The sequence below is a fragment of the Osmia lignaria genome, chromosome 2 (genome assembly GCF_051020975.1).
Source record: "Osmia lignaria lignaria isolate PbOS001 chromosome 2, iyOsmLign1, whole genome shotgun sequence".
Taxonomy (NCBI): Eukaryota; Metazoa; Arthropoda; class Insecta; order Hymenoptera; family Megachilidae; genus Osmia; species Osmia lignaria.
The window spans coordinates 2,010,388-2,030,681 of NC_135033.1; the positions used below are offsets into that span (position 1 = coordinate 2,010,388).

At 36.2% G+C, this 20,294-nt stretch overlaps 2 protein-coding genes across 6 annotated transcripts in view; one reads left to right on the forward strand and one right to left on the reverse strand.

Annotated features, from left to right (window-relative positions):
- Positions 1-241: 241 nt before the first annotated feature.
- The window catches only part of LOC117606021 (ras-like protein family member 10B), a 166,805-nt gene continuing 146,752 nt past the window's right edge, over positions 242-20,294 (reverse strand). Inside the window, exon 5 of the mRNA XM_034327980.2 lies at positions 242-1,047. Coding sequence (XP_034183871.1) covers positions 922-1,047 — 126 coding nt within the window. The 3' untranslated portion in view covers positions 242-921. The remainder of the gene's footprint in view (positions 1,048-20,294) is intronic.
- LOC117606018 (uncharacterized) lies at positions 10,272-13,167 on the forward strand. 5 transcript variants are annotated; one of them, XR_013063485.1, is made up of 4 exons: positions 10,272-10,321; positions 10,704-11,614; positions 11,689-11,830; positions 12,155-12,172. XR_013063485.1 is itself a non-coding variant. In XM_034327977.2 (3 exons), the coding sequence occupies exons 1-3, from the start codon at positions 10,287-10,289 to the stop codon at positions 12,508-12,510; spliced, it is 1,518 nt and encodes a 505-aa protein (XP_034183868.1). In that variant the 5' UTR covers positions 10,272-10,286; the 3' UTR covers positions 12,511-13,167. The 5 variants fall into 5 exon arrangements, 4 of the variants coding, with proteins under 4 accessions (XP_034183868.1, XP_034183869.1, XP_034183866.1 ...); XM_034327977.2 differs by having other exon boundaries at positions 10,704-11,830; positions 12,155-13,167; XM_034327978.2 differs by lacking the exon at positions 12,155-12,172 and having other exon boundaries at positions 11,689-11,847.

Sequence of the window (20,294 nt, forward strand, 5' to 3'; positions counted from 1 at the left end):
TACTACTCAAATATCTATTAGTCCGAATTTGTTATCAATTACAAAAAGTGAAAAAAATTTGTAAATCCTATGATATTTATACAAGATGTCCCGTAACTCCCGTAATGTCGGGAAATGGGGGGTTGCTGGGATAATTCGGAACAACTTTTTCCTTTACCAAAATATTGGTTGAAGCTTCGTTAATAATACAAAATCGAAGCTTTAACCAATATTTTGGTAAAGGAAAAAGTTGTTCAGAGTTACCCCAACAACCCCTCATTTCCCGATGTTACAAGAGTTACGGGACACCTTGTAATTACACAGCATATTCCACATGCAATTCCCCAAATTTCTGTTTAATTTTTTTTACTTATGACTATTTTGTGACTCTTTACATTTAAAAATAAAATGGGCATCCCATATTTATACCCTCTCCTCTATTATTGGTAAAATCTCCAGCAGACCAAACACATCCGCTATATATTAATCGATCCGGTTGGAGACCTCTCCTGCCCCTGTGCCATTCTCGATACTTCTTGTGAACAAAATACGGAACAGTTAAACAACATAGTAAAAAAATGCCTCTCTATTTATTGCAATAGTCGTCATATTCTGTACAGAAAACAGAAGAGTATTTCATGAAAGATCTCAATATCCCGAACGATCACAATACTGTTTACATTATTGATTGCTGAACCAAAAAGGTTCGCGGATTTTTACTTGAGATTACACAACTCCCACAGTTGCACGGATTACACAAATCCCAGTGATAGTTGAGCTTTCGCATTAGGGATCTTACGATTCCCTAGAGTAAACCCATCCCTGGGTTTATCTATCATCTTCAACTTAAATAAACGACCCTGCATCATGATAAGGAAAGAAGCAGCTTTTCTTAATAATATGGTCGCAGAAGTCGAGCACGTTGATTTTCTCGTTTCAGTGTCAAAGAAGAATACATTTTTCGCTGGTATTGTGAGGATGAGATCGCAGGGGTTGAGAGGGTGCAGGCGTAGGTGACGGTGGTCTTCCTTCCACTGCTTGAATACTCTTCATTAATTCCCGAAATACCTGTAAATCAGAGAAAAAAAACACATTTTCTTACATACTAGTAATATTATTTTATTTTTTAGAATTAAAACTTGAATTTTATTTGTTGTTAACTCTAGAAATTAATAAAGCGATATTTAAAATGTGGAAAAAAAACGATATACAGCAAAACCTGGATAAGTGCCAGGATAGATTGACCGGATAAGTGCAACGTTGCTACCCCCCATATGGGGGGGATCCCCTTTGGCGAACCGAGACGCTCTACGAGGAAGCCATGTAATATGATCCGAACCGTAATACGGTGTGACTAATACTAATTCAACGATAAAACTTTCTTATTTATGACTTCTTTTTAATGAAACTTTTACTAACACATTTGTGAGAGTGTTTTGATTAAAATGATACCAAACACGATATAGTTTGAATTATATTTATTTATTTATTCATTCAGAATATGCTGCTGAACTATTGATTGCAAAGGGTATAGCCGGATAAGATGGTAAAAAGTGCCCCCAAACCAAATTCGACTTGCTATGAACCATTCGATAGGCGATCAAAAAGAACCAGTCTGTGCCAAGTTTCGAAGGGTCACACGGGGGAATAAAAGTCATTGTATCGAATTCCAAGAATTACCTGAAACTAAGACCCAACGGTACGATTTTGAACAGAAAGAACGTTCTCGAACAAAGTTCGCTGCGAGTACAGGAATGAATATTCGAATATCGAACAATTGAATACTATTGAAATTATCAGTTGAATCATCGCATGCTATTAAGATTTTTAACGAACAACTTGCACTACCACCGAAATTCGTATTGTTGATCGATTTCTTTGCGAACAAAATGATTATGGACAAGCCAATTGTTAATTAGGGAACCTCATGCTAGCCGGTCCATTATTCATACATAATAATATAGTTCAGGTTATAATTACTCGCATATTTATTGTTCAATAATTCTGATTTAAACTATTAGTTGATAATCGCATCATTTTATATCTAATATTGGAATTATCGATGAGAATAGAACATTCCAGGAATTCTACGGCGTAGAAACACCGAAAAGCCGTTAGACAAAGATGGAACACCAAGAAAGAGAGAAAGTATGATCTAGAGGAATTTAGCTGGCACGCGCTATGATTTGCCGAAATGTCCCCACGCAGGACATCGTCCTCGCGACGGGCCCTTCCGGCTAGGATCGCGATCGATTCTGATCACTCTTCGTCGAACAATCGAGTAAGTCGTGACGGGAGCCCGTGCGTTTAGAGATAGAGTTGTCGATTGTATTTCGTTGTAATTTAGCTGCGCGACAAGTCCTACGAATTAGACAGAGTGTCGTGAGGGTGAAATTCCAAATACGCGGCAAAGACTCAGAGACGCGCACGTTAAATTCATTTCACACTATTAAAATTCTGTCTTTTCTCTTTCTTTTAATCCGTTGATCGCGTAATTCTCGTATTAAATTCAATCGCGTTAATTATTCCATTTTCTGAAATTGTAATCGTCTTGTGATACGTCTACTTAATTTTTGCAATAAACGACAACCGGGTGCGCGACAAGTGTTAGTGCGACATCAGCCTCTCATCTTTCTTGGTGTTCCAGATCTTTCAGCGATTATTCAACGATATTATAGCGAACCTCAGAGCGATTTTTGTCGTATATCATATTCTACAGTTTCACGGTAAGCCTGTTCAGTACTAATTTGTCGAGCACGGCATTATTATTCAATTTCGACGAGGCAAAACGGGCGATCTATTAAGCCCTTTTGGGGTTGTAAGTCTCTTCATTTTAGATCGTCTCGTTTCCACATTCAGGTACCGATTATAATTTATTTCGCTATCTTAATATTCCGAATTTTGAATCATCGCGAGTTTGTGTGTGACGATTGTTTCGACTACGATACTTTACCAGGAACAACCTGTAAAGCCCTTTCGGGGGTTGTAAGAGTCTCTTCGTTCAGGTCGTTACCTTGGGGCTAGAAACAACCAAAAACCTTAATTTTCTATTATATTTGGTCGAGGCAGTCGTCCTTTATTAAGAACATATATTTTTACATTTCAAATCCGGTTAATATTATATTAGAAGGTCTCATTGTAAACCAAAGGCTAAACATCTTTTTCCAATTTCATTCATATTTATATCAAACAATAGGTTAAGCATCTTTACCCTTGTAAACCAGTATTGTTTTAATTGAATTCATTTAATAGTAATTAACAGTATTCAAATAGAATCCGTTCAGTACTCAAACAATAGTTATTTGAAATTCAGTTTCTGTTAGCTTCAATGATTATTTTGAATTAAATTTACCTTTCTTTTGCACACTAAATTGTATTAATATTTCTTTCAAATTCCGTTTTGTATCATTTCCTGCATCGTTTTACATCTCAAATCCATGCACCCCAACACAAGGTTTCAAGGAGGGACCACATATGGGACCCAGAACACTGACGAACCCAACGGAAATAATTACTATCTAAATTTCCGTCCTTTAATTTGTTCTGACCGTAGAGGACGCTTCCGCGTCATACGCGGTCAGAACTGGTGGCAGCGATACCTTTCTCATCGCCCAAAAATAGGAAGAATCAAGTTCAATATTTTCTATCTTAACTATTTTTCTTCTTTTACGTTGCGCGCTCGCTCTCTCGACGCGCAACGTAACAGTTGCTCCAACGGTGTCGGTGGTTTAGCGGTTAAAGCGCCATCATTCAGCAACTGACCGCCGGACAGGTAACATCGTTCGGCAGACCCATAGTCACAGTGAGTTCCCAAGTGAATTTCCAAAGTGTGAATTATTACCATAGTGCACACCCAAAATGGAAAACAGGCAAGCGAATCGACCTCGGATCAAGGCTTTATTAATTAAATAATTACTAGGACAGACACCAACAAATCGCATAATAGAAGAACAGCACCCCAGCATGCCTTGCGGCTCCGCTGCGGGCAGCAAAACAGGAGAAAAATCCACCAAAACATCCCAATCAAACTACGAAACCATGGGTAAGGAAACTATTCCACACTTAATCATCCAAAAAATAATAGACAAAGAAAAAAGAGGCACACTTAGCCAAATGGAGGTGGAGGAGCTTCTACAAAAAGCCCCCACAAAAAAAAAATAAAACACAACACAAAAAGCAACATCAAAACTGGCCAGAAGCAACAGCATTATAATGCAAGAAACCATCAAAGAAGCCTCATCAGAAAGAAACGAGGAAACCAAAAGAATAGAAATGAAAGACCTGCTCCAGGAGCTAAAAAGTCAAAACGAGGAACTGCGTCGCCAAAACGAAGCACAGCAAACTCAAATAGTTGAGCTGCTAGAACGGATAAACCAAAGAGAAGAGCCCACCGCAGGTAGCAGTAAGGACAAGGAGTTTTATGACCGGAGAACCAGAGGCAGCCGAGCCAGCCCAAGCAACGCGAGCAGCCCCCCGCCGAAGGACACAGCTTCAAACGCCAATAAAAACACCACCAACCTGACGAAGATGCACGCAACCACAGCCAGCACCCGACGTAAATCGTAATGAAACTGAACAGGTCAGAAATAACCCCCCCCCCCCCCCAATAATTGTATATAACCAAAGCGCACAGGCAACTATTAACTTAATTTTAACCAGCGGCGCGAAAATAACTGGCAATTTTAGAACCAAAAAATCAACAGGAAACTCTCACAACCTGTATATAGATACACTGGAAGATTTTAACACAATTATAACGATATTTAAAAATAAAAACATGAACTATTACACCTACACACCAAAATACGACAATCCACAACTCATCCTACTAAAAGACCTGGAAGTGAACTATGACAACGAGACAATTCTAAACACCCTAAATAACCTCCAGATAACGAACATGCATTTCCTAAAAGTATCCAGATTCCAAACAAAAAAATTAATCCAGCAAAACACTCAACTCCCAATATATACAGTACACTTAACGTCCGACAGTAATCTAAATAACTTAGCACAAATCAAAAAAATTCTACACCAATCGATTAAGTGGGAAAAACTGAAAAACAAAGAAATAACCCAATGCTGGAAATGCTAACGCCTTGGCCACTCCTCCTCAAATTGCAACCTATCTTTTAGATGTGTAAAATGCGCAGATACACACGAGCCGGGAAAATGTAAAATTACTACCACACAGGAAAACACAATCACACTTAAATGCGCTCTCTGCGGCCAAAACGGCCACCCAGCCTCATACAGGGGCTGCCCGTACACGAAACAACACAAACAAAACATAGCGGAGAAGCACCAAAAACAATTAGAGATAAGGAACATTAAAATAGCTAAGATACAAAAATTAGTAAACCCCTCAATCTCATATAGCCAGATAGCCGCCAGTACGTAGCCACCCCCTACTTCAAACATCCAACTCCCCCCCCCCCCCCCCCCCTCCTACTCAAAAATCCTCCCTACACAAACTGGCACCCTCCTCTCAAGCGATAACGCACCCCACAGCCCAAACCAGCACCTCAACCTTTCCGCCAGGATCCGACTTCACACATTTCGAACCACACCAAACCACACCACCAACAGGAATTACGAACATCCTCATGGAAATAACAAACCAATTGCAAGCACTGCACCAAGCAGTACAGCTCAACACAAACAACATCCAATTACTATTCCAAAAGCACACAGTAACACCCAACCACGCATTCGATGGATAACACACCCGCACCAAACAAAAGCACACCCTCACCAATCTCAAACAGACAAATCAAAATAATAGCGCTAAACATAAACTCATTAGTATCCAACCAAAAAAGAGCCAACCTCCTGCATCTAACACAAAAACACAACCCGGACATCATCCTTCTAGGAGAAACCAAACTCACGAACAAACACAAAATCGCATACACACAGTACACAACACACAGAACAGACAGAATAAACGCCATACAAGGAGGAGGTACCGCCATTCTAATTAAAAACTCAATACGCCACAAAAAGATCCAGCTACCCTTAAGCGAAAGCAACAAAGTAATAGAAGCAACAGCAATAAAAATAGATCTCCCAAACCAAGAAAAATTAATAATAATATCCGTCTACGCCCCAGGTAACAATAAAATGGAATTCATCCCGGAACTTGAGAAACTATTCACAGACCTTAAACTAAACCGACCCAACACATACTATATAATAACATACTATACATATAAAACACTCATCTTGGAAGAACTCCTCTAACAACAGCAGAGGCAGTCACCTCAAAAAATGGCTCGATCAAAATTCAATAATATATAATGTACATTTACGTAGCTCCAACCTCCCATCCTATCCAAGCGAAAACTCCTACATAGACCTCTGCCTCCACGATTCAAGAATAAGATTTCACAGCCTCGTCGACCAAAAACTAAAAACCATACCCTTCCATAGACAACATAACTCACCTAAATACCGCACCTACAATAAAACGGCCCAACTACAACAAAGCAAACTGGGAAAAATTCAAAAAAATAGCATCACTCAAAATAAAAGACCTAAAAATCCCGCACGACAAAAACCTTTCAAACCACGAAATAGATGAAAACCTCAAGCTGCTAGAATCGGCCATACAAAACGCAATAGACAAGGCAATACCACAAACCAAATCCCCAAACTCCGCAGAAATCTTCCTAAACAAAAGAATAAAAATCCTCCAAAGAAACAAAAACTACGTACTAAATCAGTTAATCAAACTAAACAATCGCAACGATAAAACATCCCTCCTAGCAAAAAATACATTAAAAAATCTTCTTAAAGACATAAAAGCAGAAATTGGAGCGGAATTCAAAAAATCAATAAACGCTTACTGGAAAGAAAGAATAAACCAAATTGCCATAAAAGGACCAACAAACCCCTTCCAGCAAATCAATAACATATTCAAGACTAAAAACTCCTTCCACCAAATAGAATCCCTCACAATAAGCAAAAACAACCACCTCCTGATCGAAACATTCAAATTCACGCCAACACACCACCCCAATCCCACTCACAACACACTTAAGTAAAAATCCCAAAAGCACTAAAGAATACTGGTGGCTGCAAAAAGAAAATGAAACGCAAACTCATGTAACAACAACTAGTTTAAATTAGTTTCAAAAGTGTAAATATGTAAAAATTTTTCAACTCTAGAACGTAAGGAGAACAAACCTGTACATACAAAATGTATAATATAGAATATAAGATAGAATATAAGTTAAACTTTAAGTTAGAATTTAAGCTATATTAAGCTAACCAATAAATCCGGCGCCTCGCAAATGCCAAAGAAATCCTCCAGGCGCGACAAGTACTACAAAATGATCTCCTCAAAATCAAACCAAAAATCAAAGAAAGTACACACTAGCCCAGGTGCAATCATATTCTAGATCTTTAAGAGCTTACTTAGCTATAAGAATTGCGAAAATACTCATAAATTATTATATTTTTATACGTCTTTTATATAACTCAAAATCTATGTAAGTGTTGGCACATTATAAATAAACGTTATTATAAAAAAAAAAAAAAGAAGCGGTTAAAGCGCCTGACTGCTAAACTGCTGCTAGGCTTTTCGTAGATTCGAGTCGGCTCACACTGATTTCTTGTTTTTCTGTAAAATACATGTTTTTCAGTTTCGTTCAGTGTAGAAACATTAAAAATTACATAATACACTAAGTGTATAAAGGTTCTTTTAAAAATTGAAAGTGTTTCTCATGTTATCGCATGAAATATGTCGAAAATATCAGTTTTTAATTTTTTTAACTATGGCGCACCTGACCAAAAATTCTCAAAAAAATTGAAAATAATAGTATCGATAATATACACTTATAAAAAAAATATGAATCCAGATCCGCGACTCCTTTCATACAAAATCGCTATTTTTCAGCATTTTTTGACGTTTCTGATTTTTCACGGCTTCAGTTTTCAATCTAAAAATCTGAAAAAATTCTGTAATATGTGCCTCACAAATAGAAATGTCTCTGATTTTTTTTCAGAATTTTCAAATGTCATTAAATAGGAGAAATTGGCCAAAAACTTCGCGATTACATTTTTACCCGTAACTACCCTCCCAGATGAGATACAGGGTTGAAACTTGGCACAGACTGGTTTTTTTTGATCGCCTATCGAATGGTTCATAGCAAGTCGAATTTGGTTTGGGGGCACTTTTGATCATCTTATCCGGCTATACCCTTAGGTACTTTATGATGTTAGAAAAAGCCTGTGATTTCCATCAAACCGGACAGTTTCTTCCTATTGACAATCAAAGCAATTTACAAACTAACAATAATAATAGAATAATAATCAAATAAATAAACAATAATAATAGAATAAATAACATAGAATCGACACCTCGGCTGCATATAAATTATGTGTATGTACGAACGCTGAAACGATATCTCGGCTGAATACAAACGATGTGTACGAACGAAAAATCGACATCTCGCGTGAATATGTGCAGTGTCCGGACAAAAGACACCACGACTGACAAGGGGAGGGCACGGTTAGAGAATCATGGATTTTGACGAGCTTGGACACTGTGAATCTATATTGAAAATAAGCGAACACGTGTCTGGGCGTTCTATCAAATAGGCCCTAATAACAGAGATATTAGTCTTTAAAGTTTATAACATTCTATATTACTTGATATTTATCTTAACTGGATAATTATTTCCAACAGCACAGTATAGCCCCGCTGATTGGCATCGTTCCTCGTAATGTTACGGTCCCGGAGTCGATCCGACGTTATTTGAAATTTTTTTTTTTCACTGCTTTTAATTTTATTATTTATAATTATTTCATGTTCTACGAATGTTGAAAATGAATTTAACACAAAAACTGGTTTATTAAAAACTAATATCTCTTAAAGACTAATATCTCTGTTATTAGGGCCTGTTCGATAGAACGCCCGGACACGTGTTCGCTTATTTTTGATGTAGATTCACAATGCCCAAGCTCGTCAAAATCCATGATTCTCTAACCGTGTACTTCCCTTGTGAGTATGTGCAACTATTAACATCAATTTTAGCAAGTAATTATAATTCAAACTATATCATGTTTGGTATCATTTTAATCAGAAAAATCTCACCAATGCGCTAGTAAAAGTTTCATTAAAAAGAAGTCAAAAATAAAAAAGTTTTATTATTGAATTAGTTTAGTCACACCGATACGTTTCGGCTCTTTCCTTTAATCATTAAATCTTTCTCTCTCCTGATCCTCCACTGTCTGTCTCTTTCTACGTTCACGCTTGGCTGGCGTCGGGTCGCACGTAACCCGAGAATCGACACCTCGTCTGCTTGGGTCCGAAATGCTTGGGTCTCAGTTTTTTTGCACTTATCCAGGTTTTACTGTAATGCGATTAAAATTTATTAGTTTCTATTTCCATAAAGTTTTTATTTTTTAATTTTTTAATTCGAGAAATATTTTAATAGTAAAAAGCGATTAACGACTGTTTGTAATAATTACAAGTTATATTCAATATAGTGCGTATTTAATTAAATTTTTATATTGCAATTTGCGACAAATTATAAGGCTGATACACACCTATGATATTTACAATACGATAAAATTTGAATAATCTAAAATAATTTTTTATTAAATGATACTTATTCTTTATAATTTTAATCAACGTTTTGTTATCAATCATACATGTTCTTTACTATACTTATTTGTGTTACTTGCAACAGGGAATTGTATTTATGTAAGTATTTACTTACATATTGATTCTAAGAACATCATGATGATTAATATTAGGTCAATTTGATAGGAGAAGATTATGTACATACAATATCAATCATAGTGTCCGTTTGTCTAGTGAAAAAGCACTGACTTTGGAGTCCAAGTTTAACCGCAGCAAATGTCATAAATCTAATTATTTAATAAAAGCGTTAAAGTAATTAACATAATCATCTGATAAAAGCTTTCGAATATTCAATAATTTAGAATTTCAATAATTTATTTGAAATTACAAAATACACTAGACGAACGGACACTATGATTGATATTGTATGTACATATGTTGTACATACGTATACCGGTAACCTCTTTATTTTACTTAGTGAATTACGCGCGTAAATTGCGTAGATACATATTTGTTCATTTCACGAAATAACATATCCGCTTCGCGCAAGTCAAGTAAGCTCGTACATGGCAGACAAAAATATATGAATAGTAAGAAATGATGCTAATTTAGAAAGAATACAAAATGAAAAATCACCGAGTGTGCACATTCGACATCATAACATTACCAGAGGGCGTGCGCGTTATTTTTAGTTACATAACCAATCAGAGCTGATATGCGCAGAACAAATAAAAACTTGTTAGTGAAGAGGTATGTTCTCTTGTGAAGTAAACAAAAGTTGGTTTTGGTATGTGATTGTTGCCAGTGTTTATCTATTAGATTCAATTTTGTTTTCCCTTCATTATGCCGTATAATTTAAAGTAAGTCTTAAAGTGCAAACTTATTACAATTTCAGTAACAGTTATTTCAGAGTGTACTTTATATTTCTTTTGTATAATGTAAGGCAATTAATTTTTATAACAGTCAAGTTTCTTGTAATTGAATATTTACTTAAATGTTTTTAAAACATTTTTTATAGTTTTCTTTAATTGATTTATTAAGTGATTATAAAAGTATTTATACAAATGCAGTATACTAACAGTTAGTATATTACAAATAAGAAAAAAATGTGGTTATAAATTGGCTGTTTCAGAAATAAAAACAGAGTTTGTATACCTGATAGCAGTGATTCAGATTCTAATATTACATTTTATCGAAAAGAACGATTACGACACGTTAAGAAAATAAAAAGGAACTTACAAACAATATGCGATAATGATAGTCCCATGATGACTGGATCAGATAATGATATTGCGCTTATTACACAGAGAGACAATATCAATCATATAGATATAATTAATGCAGATAACAATAAACATAAAAAGATGGGGTCTCAAATAAATATTGAGGCCAGTTCAAGTGAATCAGATATCATTGCTACGAAAGGGTTAAGAAGAAGCAGAAGGAAACGGACAAAAGTTCAAGCAGAGTATCTTTATGATTTTGACTCAGATTCATCTGCATCTTTAATGCAAAATAAAAGGAAGCTTTCGAGATCATCCAGCGCCAAGCAGCAGGCCAAAAAAAGTGGTACAATTGAAGTTGGAAGTTGCAGTCAAATAATGGAAAGTGAAAGCAACGAAAAGGACTCTGTAATTCAAAATAGAGAAAATGTCTCGAAGCCATCCAGCATGAAAAAACAGCACAATAAAAGTAATACAGTTGAAGTCACAGAAGATATATGTAATGAGAAAAACTATGATGACATAGATATTATAGCTAGCTCTCCAATGGCAAATACTAAAGAAGCAAAGAACGAAAAGGAGCAAGATGATCATGTAGATTATAAACCTTACATTACAAAGGTCTTGGAAGATTCAAAGAATAGATTCACCATGTTTAAATCGCAGATCACTTATTTACAAGAAAAATTCAATAAAGATGAGGTAGTACATCTACAAGATGCCAATAACATAATATTTATGCTGACTTGCATCATCAGTAAACTGAAAGAAGAATTAACCGACCATCAACATAATTTAATGGATGCTGTCATAGAATGCCGTATGCAGAATAGTCCTAATTGTATCATTTCAAGCATGCATCATGAACGATTTCTTAATAATAATCATTTACAGGTGCAAAGGAAAACACATAGTCCCTTTAATGGTGACAAATTAATAAGCACATCAGTCAGTAGGAAACGACCGTTGCAAATAATTAAGATTTCAAGAAACATTCTACAACCAAGTGATAAAAATATAGTACCGCATATAAATCGTAAGCAAAATAATATAGAATTAGCTTCGAAAGAAAATAATTTTCTTACTTCAGTTCAAGTTGACGAAGATAACGTTACAGTACAAAATGATAAGTTTCATTTTTCCATTTATGATGAAGAAACGGTAATTGATGGCAACGAGAAAAACTTGATAGGAAATATTAGTAATATGAAAAGCAATTTGCGATTGTCAGAAGACAAGCGGAAGGATCGTCCGATAATCAAATATGACTTCTTCAAAAACATATTGAATACACAAAAATTAATGCAACTTGATAGTGATGTAGATAGTACGTGTAGTACACTGAATTTGTTTTTTTCAGAAGATGTAGATGAACCGGAGAATAATGATATTGATACAATTGATGCAAGGGACAAGACGGGAAGTCATGTTTCAGAGGTCACGTTAAATACCCTTAATAACAATAATACTCAAAAAAGATCATTGTCTCGTATAAATTCGATAGAAACCACGATACTTCCGCATCGCCCTGCAATTAATACCAAAAAAGTATTTTCCAGAGTAAAGAAAGAAATGTTCTCTACTAGTATGAGCAACGAAAATTTAATACAGGAGATTTCCAATGCAAACGATTTAAATACAAATTATCATTCGAAATATACTGATGAAAAATTACAAATGAATTGCCGAGTATTGATAGAGAAATGTAGATTATAGTTCAGCTAAGAGAAACACTATTAATAATAAGCGTTAAAGAATTGATTAAAATAATGAAAAGTATTTTTTCTTTTTTTCTGTGTACACAAAAGTCGTACATAAACACTCATATATTTTTCTATATGTACAGTAAACTCTCGCTATATTGCCTGTTGAGTAAATCCTCCTTCACAGGGATTTTCACACACATTTTTAAGTGCTGCAGAGAAAGAGCTCGTTTTATGTTGACAATTTTAAGAATTTTCCGTTTCTACCGGCAATATAGTGAGAGTTTACTGTAACAAACATGTATGTAAGAATTTTTGTATGTTCTTCTAACATTATCTTATTTTTGTTTTGTAAGCTCTTCCAGAAGCTAAATATACAATAGATTTAATATAACATTTCAGAGGAAGTAATTGATTGCAGTGAAATTTATTAAATCTACCCCCCGTGAGATAAACCATTGCACCTCACAACGTAGATCTACCGCCTTAGACACACAAAGGCTCTAGCCGTATAGGCCTAGTGAATCGGCCCCAGCAACAATTTCGGTTGATATTTATACCACATAATGCTTTTTGCTTAAACAACAATTGTGTGCAATTTCAACCCCCTACCCCCTTTGATAAGGGAGATATGAGGGTAAAACCCCAAAACTTTACTATTTTTTTTCTCGGAAACTATGTAAGATATTTGAACACATTAAAGTGCAAATAGTAGGTATTCATTAGCTGTATTTCATATTTTTTTTCAACATTTTTATCCGATGATTAAGGGTTGAAAATTAATAAATAAATTTTTGAAAGTGACTTTTATAAACAATCCCTTGAGTGACACCCGCCGAAAAAATTAAGAATAATCCTTTACTATTTAACTATTATCTGTAAAAGTTTCAAGAGTGTCGGATTGGTACATCATAGTTAAAAAAAAATAAAACCAATGCAACGCCCTTTCATGAGGCAAAGCCAGGCTGAACGTTAGAGGCGCTCAACCTAACCGACCTATAGGGGAATACGTTGCGCCGCGCCGCGCCGACTCGCCGCGTTTCTCATACCAGAAATAGCTCTCAGAAAAGTATGAACTCTTCTTTCCCTAAACTGTGTGTTAGTGTGTTAGTGTGTTCGTCGCTATTTTCATCAATAACTGGAATAATGTTAGTTTTATCAAATAAGTGAGTTAAAATTTATAACATAATTAACCCTTTTCAGGGCGCCCATATACTTAAATCGAGGAAGACCTTAGTTACAACTATTTACAGGTACCAGCTATAATTTAATTAAAAGTAATACGTACGTGAAAAGGTAAAGACGGAAATAGTTATAGAAGCCTATGTTCTTTACAACGTTGAATAGAATGATATTGCAGTTATACCTGTGATATTTTCTTCGATTATTAAAAGGAGAACTAATGGCACCTAACATAGTGCCATTGTTCAAGACATGATATAAATCTGTGATTTAGGGCTCTCATATATTTAAAACGAGGAACGCCGTGAAAACACGGACACTGAAAGTTAAGATCAGAAAATTTAATTAAAAAATTTAAATTGTTAATATATTATTTAAATAAATAACTGTTAACTAACACACAGTTTAGGGAAAGAAGAGTTCATACTTTTCTGACAAGGAAGGGTTTTTAGGTGTCCGCCTCCGATTGTTTTGATTTTTGGATAGGTTTTAAAGGACCGAAAAATAAGGTATACGTATTTTCTTATTTTTGCCCGTTTTCATATTTAGGGGGTGAAATGACCTCCTAAAGTTTCGGCTACAATAGGCTATCTCGGAAACTATCATAAATAGAAGAAAACTTTCGAAGGAAAAGTTTCATGGCTTTTTATGAACATATAACAGCTAGTCATAAATTTTGTAAAAAATAATTTGTTTATAACATTATTTTAAAAGTAATCACAATTTACATAATAACAAAAAAGAACAAATTTGTTTCTGAATCCATTGACGTATTATATTGACGTTTATTTTTATTGTCTTTTTTATTAAAAATGTGTGTTCGCATGTTGAATTATTTTGTGAATTTATATAAAGTTATTTTTAAGCATTTTCGTCAGCGTTTTTCTTTTCACCGTGTAATTTTAACAATCGAATTGTTCAGGCCCTGATTCGAAAAGAGACGTTTCGTGGTTTTGACGATGTGTGACAGCGGCGTTCGAAAGCGTTGAACCGTACCTTTCTTTTGTACCGATATATGTGGCTCATAACGAGCCGCGAACGACTATTATTAGCAAGGTGACCAAGCCACGCGCAAGTATAGAAAAATAAATTACTTACGTAGAATTCAAATAACGTATTTTTCATGTTTTCAATCATTGGATACGCGCGATCGCGTATTGTCAACATGAATATTATGCAGTTTTTTTAAATTTGTTACCCATCCTCTGCTGGCTTTGATTGCCGATATTTGCAGATTTTTTCCAAATTCTGCAGCTTTTCCCATCATCAATACATCTGGCATTATATCGTCAACAGCTTGTTTTTCCACGTACCATGTATACAATTTATGCACCAACTCTTCGTACTTTATAATGTTCACTGCTGTGCATCAATCGATTTATACGTTGCTTTGTTCTTCTTATTGTGCACATTATACTTTGCTGCAATTGTAGAAACAGCTATACCACTTTTCAGTTGTTCAATAATTTGCTGTTTCTGTTTTATTGTTAATACCTATTACATTAGATTTCCTAAAAGCCATTGTAACCACTAATTAACCACACGTATTAGGATCAATATCTACTAATGTCAGTTATTACTATACTATGCAGTAACTGAAGCTAATGTCACTAACACTAATTACACTGTCACTAATAAACTATAAGAACTAAAGCCACTATAATAATAACAAATAATATAAATGTAATAAAAATGAATAGAATAGTATACGTGATATAATAAACAAAAAAAATGAGTAACTATAAAACTGTCAAAATGTTGGCTGAACTTGTAGATGAGCTACTCCTCCTCCGATTTTGATAATTTTTAAATACGTTGCAAAATTCGTCATTTTAAGCAACTTTTTTCCTCTAAGCTATTATGTCGGACTCCATTAGTTTGCGGAATATTCGCGAAAGAATATTGTTATGTACTATTACAGCGAATTCTGCCTATACGTATGTGCCATGTATGCGCTGGCTCTCTTGCCTACCGTTTCTGTACGCAACAGCGTGTGGTCCGGCTCTTAATCATACAACGGGTGAGCTGAAAAATCAAATTATAACATTTGACTCGCGTGACCGGCCACCCAAGGGAGGCCGGAATATTAATGTAATCTAACCTAACCTACCCTAACCTACACGTATAAGTAACAGAAAAATAAAATACTGTTACTTACATATCCAATTAGGTCTACCTATACGTATAAGTAACAGAAAAATAAAAGGCTGTAGTTCCGAATAGCCCCGGTGGCCGATCGACATGGGCTTTGGAGGGAGGAGAGGGGGGAGGGAGAAAACCCCAAATATAAAACGGTATCCACATCAGACCAGTAGTTCCGGAGATATTAATTAAAAACTTTCGCAGAATACATAGAATTTTGCCTATACAGACATGACTAACACAACCATCCCCGCTGTAGAAACCGTGGTCGTCAAGCGTCAAGCAACCGATGGCACAGTAGGGGATCTCGACCTGGGTATCTACAGGGTGTCGTATATGTATAAAGCGCATTATTTTGTAAACTGTGGTTCACGTTTACATTAATCTCGTCGTTTTACTCGTTTTGATATGCTGAATACGAATACGATTTTTGTTTTTAATGGAAATAACAAGCTGCCGAAATATTCGCAAACAACTTTACACAGAATTTTACCCAATAATGTAAGGCACATGTAAGGCGAATTTGCCAGTTATACATATACGAACAGAAGGTAACACTTTGTTCGTCTACGAATATCAAACCGTAGTAGGTTAGGTTAGGTTATATTCTCCGTGGCGGGGGTGCCGGGGAAGGGGCAAAGCCTAAAACACAAGAATAATTACTTTAAATACAATGGTACAATGATCACAACTGAATGAGACACCCTATAGATACTCAGGTTGAGACTCCCTACTGTGTCATCGGCTACTTGACACTCGACGACCACGATTTCTACAGCGGGGATGGTTGTGTTAGTCACGTCTGTATAGGCAGAATTCTATGTATTCTGCGAAAGTTTTTAATTAATATCTCCGAAACTACTGGTCTGATGTGGATACCGTTTGATATTTGGGGTCTTCCCCCTCCCCCCTCTCCCCTTCCAAAGGGGGACTCCCCCCTCCGCCGGGGCTATTCGGAACTATACCCAAATAAAATACTGTTACTTACATGTCCAGATTAAGTTAGGTTAAGCTATATTAATATTCCGGCAGCCTTTAAGTAAATAATTTCATATTATTGAAATTAACTAAATTTAATTTTAAGCTCACCCGTTATATGAATGGTAGTCGGGCCATGTGGTGCTATTGACAGAAACATTAGAGAAGCGAGGGTCGCTTGCCGACGCACACACAGCCGCGGACGTATAGTACGTGCAGGCGAAATTCAATGTAATACAGGGTGATCCTCTCGCTACGCTACCCAAAAGGAAGTGTCGCCACAATAGAATGTAGAAGTCGACATCCCATTTCTGTCATCGCTTACTTGACGGAGGTGGCCCCTGCAGCGAATACGGCTGTGTGCGTGAAAATGTGTTAAGAAAATATTCTGTTTAAATGGGACTCTTCTGCTCATTACACACATTTTCACGTACACAGCCGTCTTCGCTGCAGGGGTCAAGTAAGCGTTGACAGAAATGGGATGTCGACTTCTACATTCTGTTGTGGCGGCACTTCCTTTCGGGTAGTGTAGCGAGAGGATCACCCTGTATAAATTGAGGCTCCCGAATGGGTATTCCCCTATTGTACCAGCTATCTATTAATTCCGGTAACATGCAGAATAAATAAAATTGAATTAACTTCGGCTGCATATTGTTTTGCCAAAAGTTATCATCTCTATCAACTCTAATGTAATTTAACCCTTTTTAGGTCCAGATACAAAATAAGCAATATTTTCTACCTGTGACATGTAATTGTCCTTGTACCTGGTAGTAATAATAATGGTTGTTGTTTAATGTGTTTCCTTCTGCATCTGCAAATATACGGCGAATAACTGCAACACTTTTGATTGCCTCCTCCGGCAATAAATTCTCCGCCGTTTTCGGACATTTGATTGCCACAATGCCCTATTCGTCTATAAGTCCATCTGGTAAAGCTCTTAAGAACGGGATGGCAGTATCAATGAATAAGCTACATTCTTTAATTTTAACACCAATGCACGCACTTAGTTCTTCACGGGCGAATTTTTCGCATTCTTGTCCGTATTGTACTGCAGGAGCACTAATTAGTCGTAGATAGACAAATGACTTCACTGAATTTGCACAGAACGTGCCAATCCGCAGACAGCATATTCGTCCAAAATTAAAGGCCGTCAATAGTTTTGATACATAAAAATACCATCTAGAATTTTTCGCTTAACCGATGATTTCTTTTTCAATGGCATCTCTTCTATGTTGCCAATTCTGCAACATTTCCATATGTTTTTTCTGCTCTAATTCGTAAATATTCTTGGCCATATCTGGCTTTTGAGCGTTCGGTCCGTAATTCGAATCTTTTTCCGAATGGAATTGTTTCCGCACGTGCTTCGTAATCTTTTTTTTTCCTTTATCTTTTCAGCGTACTTCTCATTTTCTTTCTTTCTTCTATTTTCCATTTTGCGTAAAATAACGGGCAGTTTCTTGTTCATCGCCATATTCAGACACCACAACACTTGTTTTGTGTTATATTGTAGGACAGCAGCAGCACATCTTCCCGTGTAAGATCCTCTCTCGCCGAAATTCAATCTTTTTTCTCCTGTATATTTGGCGATGATTCCGTTAAAACTTTCGACTGTATTATTATTGCTATTATAAAGCAAACTCTCAGCATGCGCCAACAAAAGTCGAAGTATTTCTTTAATGTGTTCATACACTCCCATCTTCATCAATTCTGGAACAATGTTCTTTTCATCTCTTTTACTTGTTCTATCGCAGAAGTATTGCAGTTTTGAACAATTTGCGTGTTCACTAAAAACGTGGCTAGGATTATTGTGAATGTCGGGATACAAATTTTTAATTTTCTCAGCGGTTGTTACGTGCTGACTGACTGTACCTGAACTCTGCGGCTTTTACTATGTCCGCACGCATTCGTCGAATACTGCTCTCAACGATTCTTCTCAATAGACCTGGTGTTGTATTCTTTACAACTTCTTTCATTTTTTTGCAAAAGTTTCGCAACAAATGATTCGTGCATTCAATTTTTTTTACACGATTCTGCATTTTATACGGTTCCGCTTCTATAATTTTTTTGTAAACGCCGCTGTCCCTATCAGCAATCAGCGTTGAATAATTAATCCCACGTTTTTCTATGTTGGTCTTGAACCCTTCGACTATAGCGTTACTTTCCATAGCCGTTAATGCTTGGCTTGTGCTCCAATTTTTGAAACAGGTGGGCATTCGTAGCTCTTCTTTCTTTTTCGCAGCACATCGACAAATCTTGCACACCTTGTTTCTCACGGCAATAAATAAAACTTTCTTTGTGTGATATCTAATTATAACGCCGACTCCAGACGCGGAATCGTACGTTCCAGTCCGGTATGACCTTTTCATCCGGCTTCCCTCAGCCACAACGGGAACGTGAGGAATTCCAAATCCGGAAACAATATCGCCTCTTTCAATGGCCGCTTCTTCTTCTGCTGCTGCTACCATCTCTTCTTCTGCAGCAACAATTAGTGCTTTCACGATTTGATCATGATGCTTTCTGGATTCTTTCTTCGACATGGAGGGTATGTTCATTGCTGCAAGGAACTCCTCCATTTGGGCATAACTGCCTCCATTCACAATTGTTCCAGCAACGGCACACTGGTTGGTTTCCATTTTATTGTTTTTGTCAGGTTCACTGTGGATTTCACCTTTATATTTGCACATGTCGCATATTACACTGAGGGTGGTCCTCAGACCCGACCGTTTCATGCCGGTTATTTTCAGGTGTCTAATTCCACAGTCTTCCCTGTTTTTAGCATAGTCACCTATTTTTTGAAATTCGGCAAAGATGTGCTGCACGTCCACGATACTCAAGCCACTTGGTAGACAGGATTGTTCTTTAGGCTCGTTCGTTACAGTTTTCTCTATGATCAATTCTTCATTTTCGGAAGTTGTACCTTCTACATTTAACCCATCTTCTGTATTGTCCGTTTCTTCAATTTCAAACAATTCTTCCATCGTCTCTTCAAAAATTTTTTTTGTATTTGCCGTATTCTGAAGGGCTAACCGCTGCCTTCTTTCGTGGCATGCTCTTTTTTTCAAGTATCTTCTCGTATGAACTGTTAATTTTGGCCGACAACTTCTATTTTCCATCACACATTGATGTTCGCACTCATTTCTCCGATCTTCAATCACGCGAACATTTTCAACATCACTAATTGTCACAACAATTCACTTGTCACTTTAATCAATTTATTGCACGCTTTCAAAACTCTGGAATAAATTGAACGGTACAATTTATTTCTTGCTTCAAATACAACTGTCGTGAAGACGTAAAATGCACAACGGTGAAACATAGGGCATCATGGTGGGGAGTGTTTCTAAGGACTACGAAAAATAAAGAACAATGACGTCGATATTTATTTTAAAAAAAAGTTTTTAAGTTGTATTCATTTATAATATTATGATTTGAGATTATAAGAAAAAAATATGACATGAAAATAAAAATTCAATCCGTAAAATTAGAAATTAGAAA

Excerpts from the sequence above, each read along its gene's own strand:
- LOC117606018 (XM_034327975.2), top strand. The coding sequence starts at position 10,287 with ATGCGCAGAACAAATAAAAACTTGTTAGTGAAGAG. Across the intron at positions 10,322-10,703 it reads AAAAACTTGTTAGTGAAGAG|AAATAAAAACAGAGTTTGTA; the intron begins GTATGTTCTCTT and ends TGGCTGTTTCAG.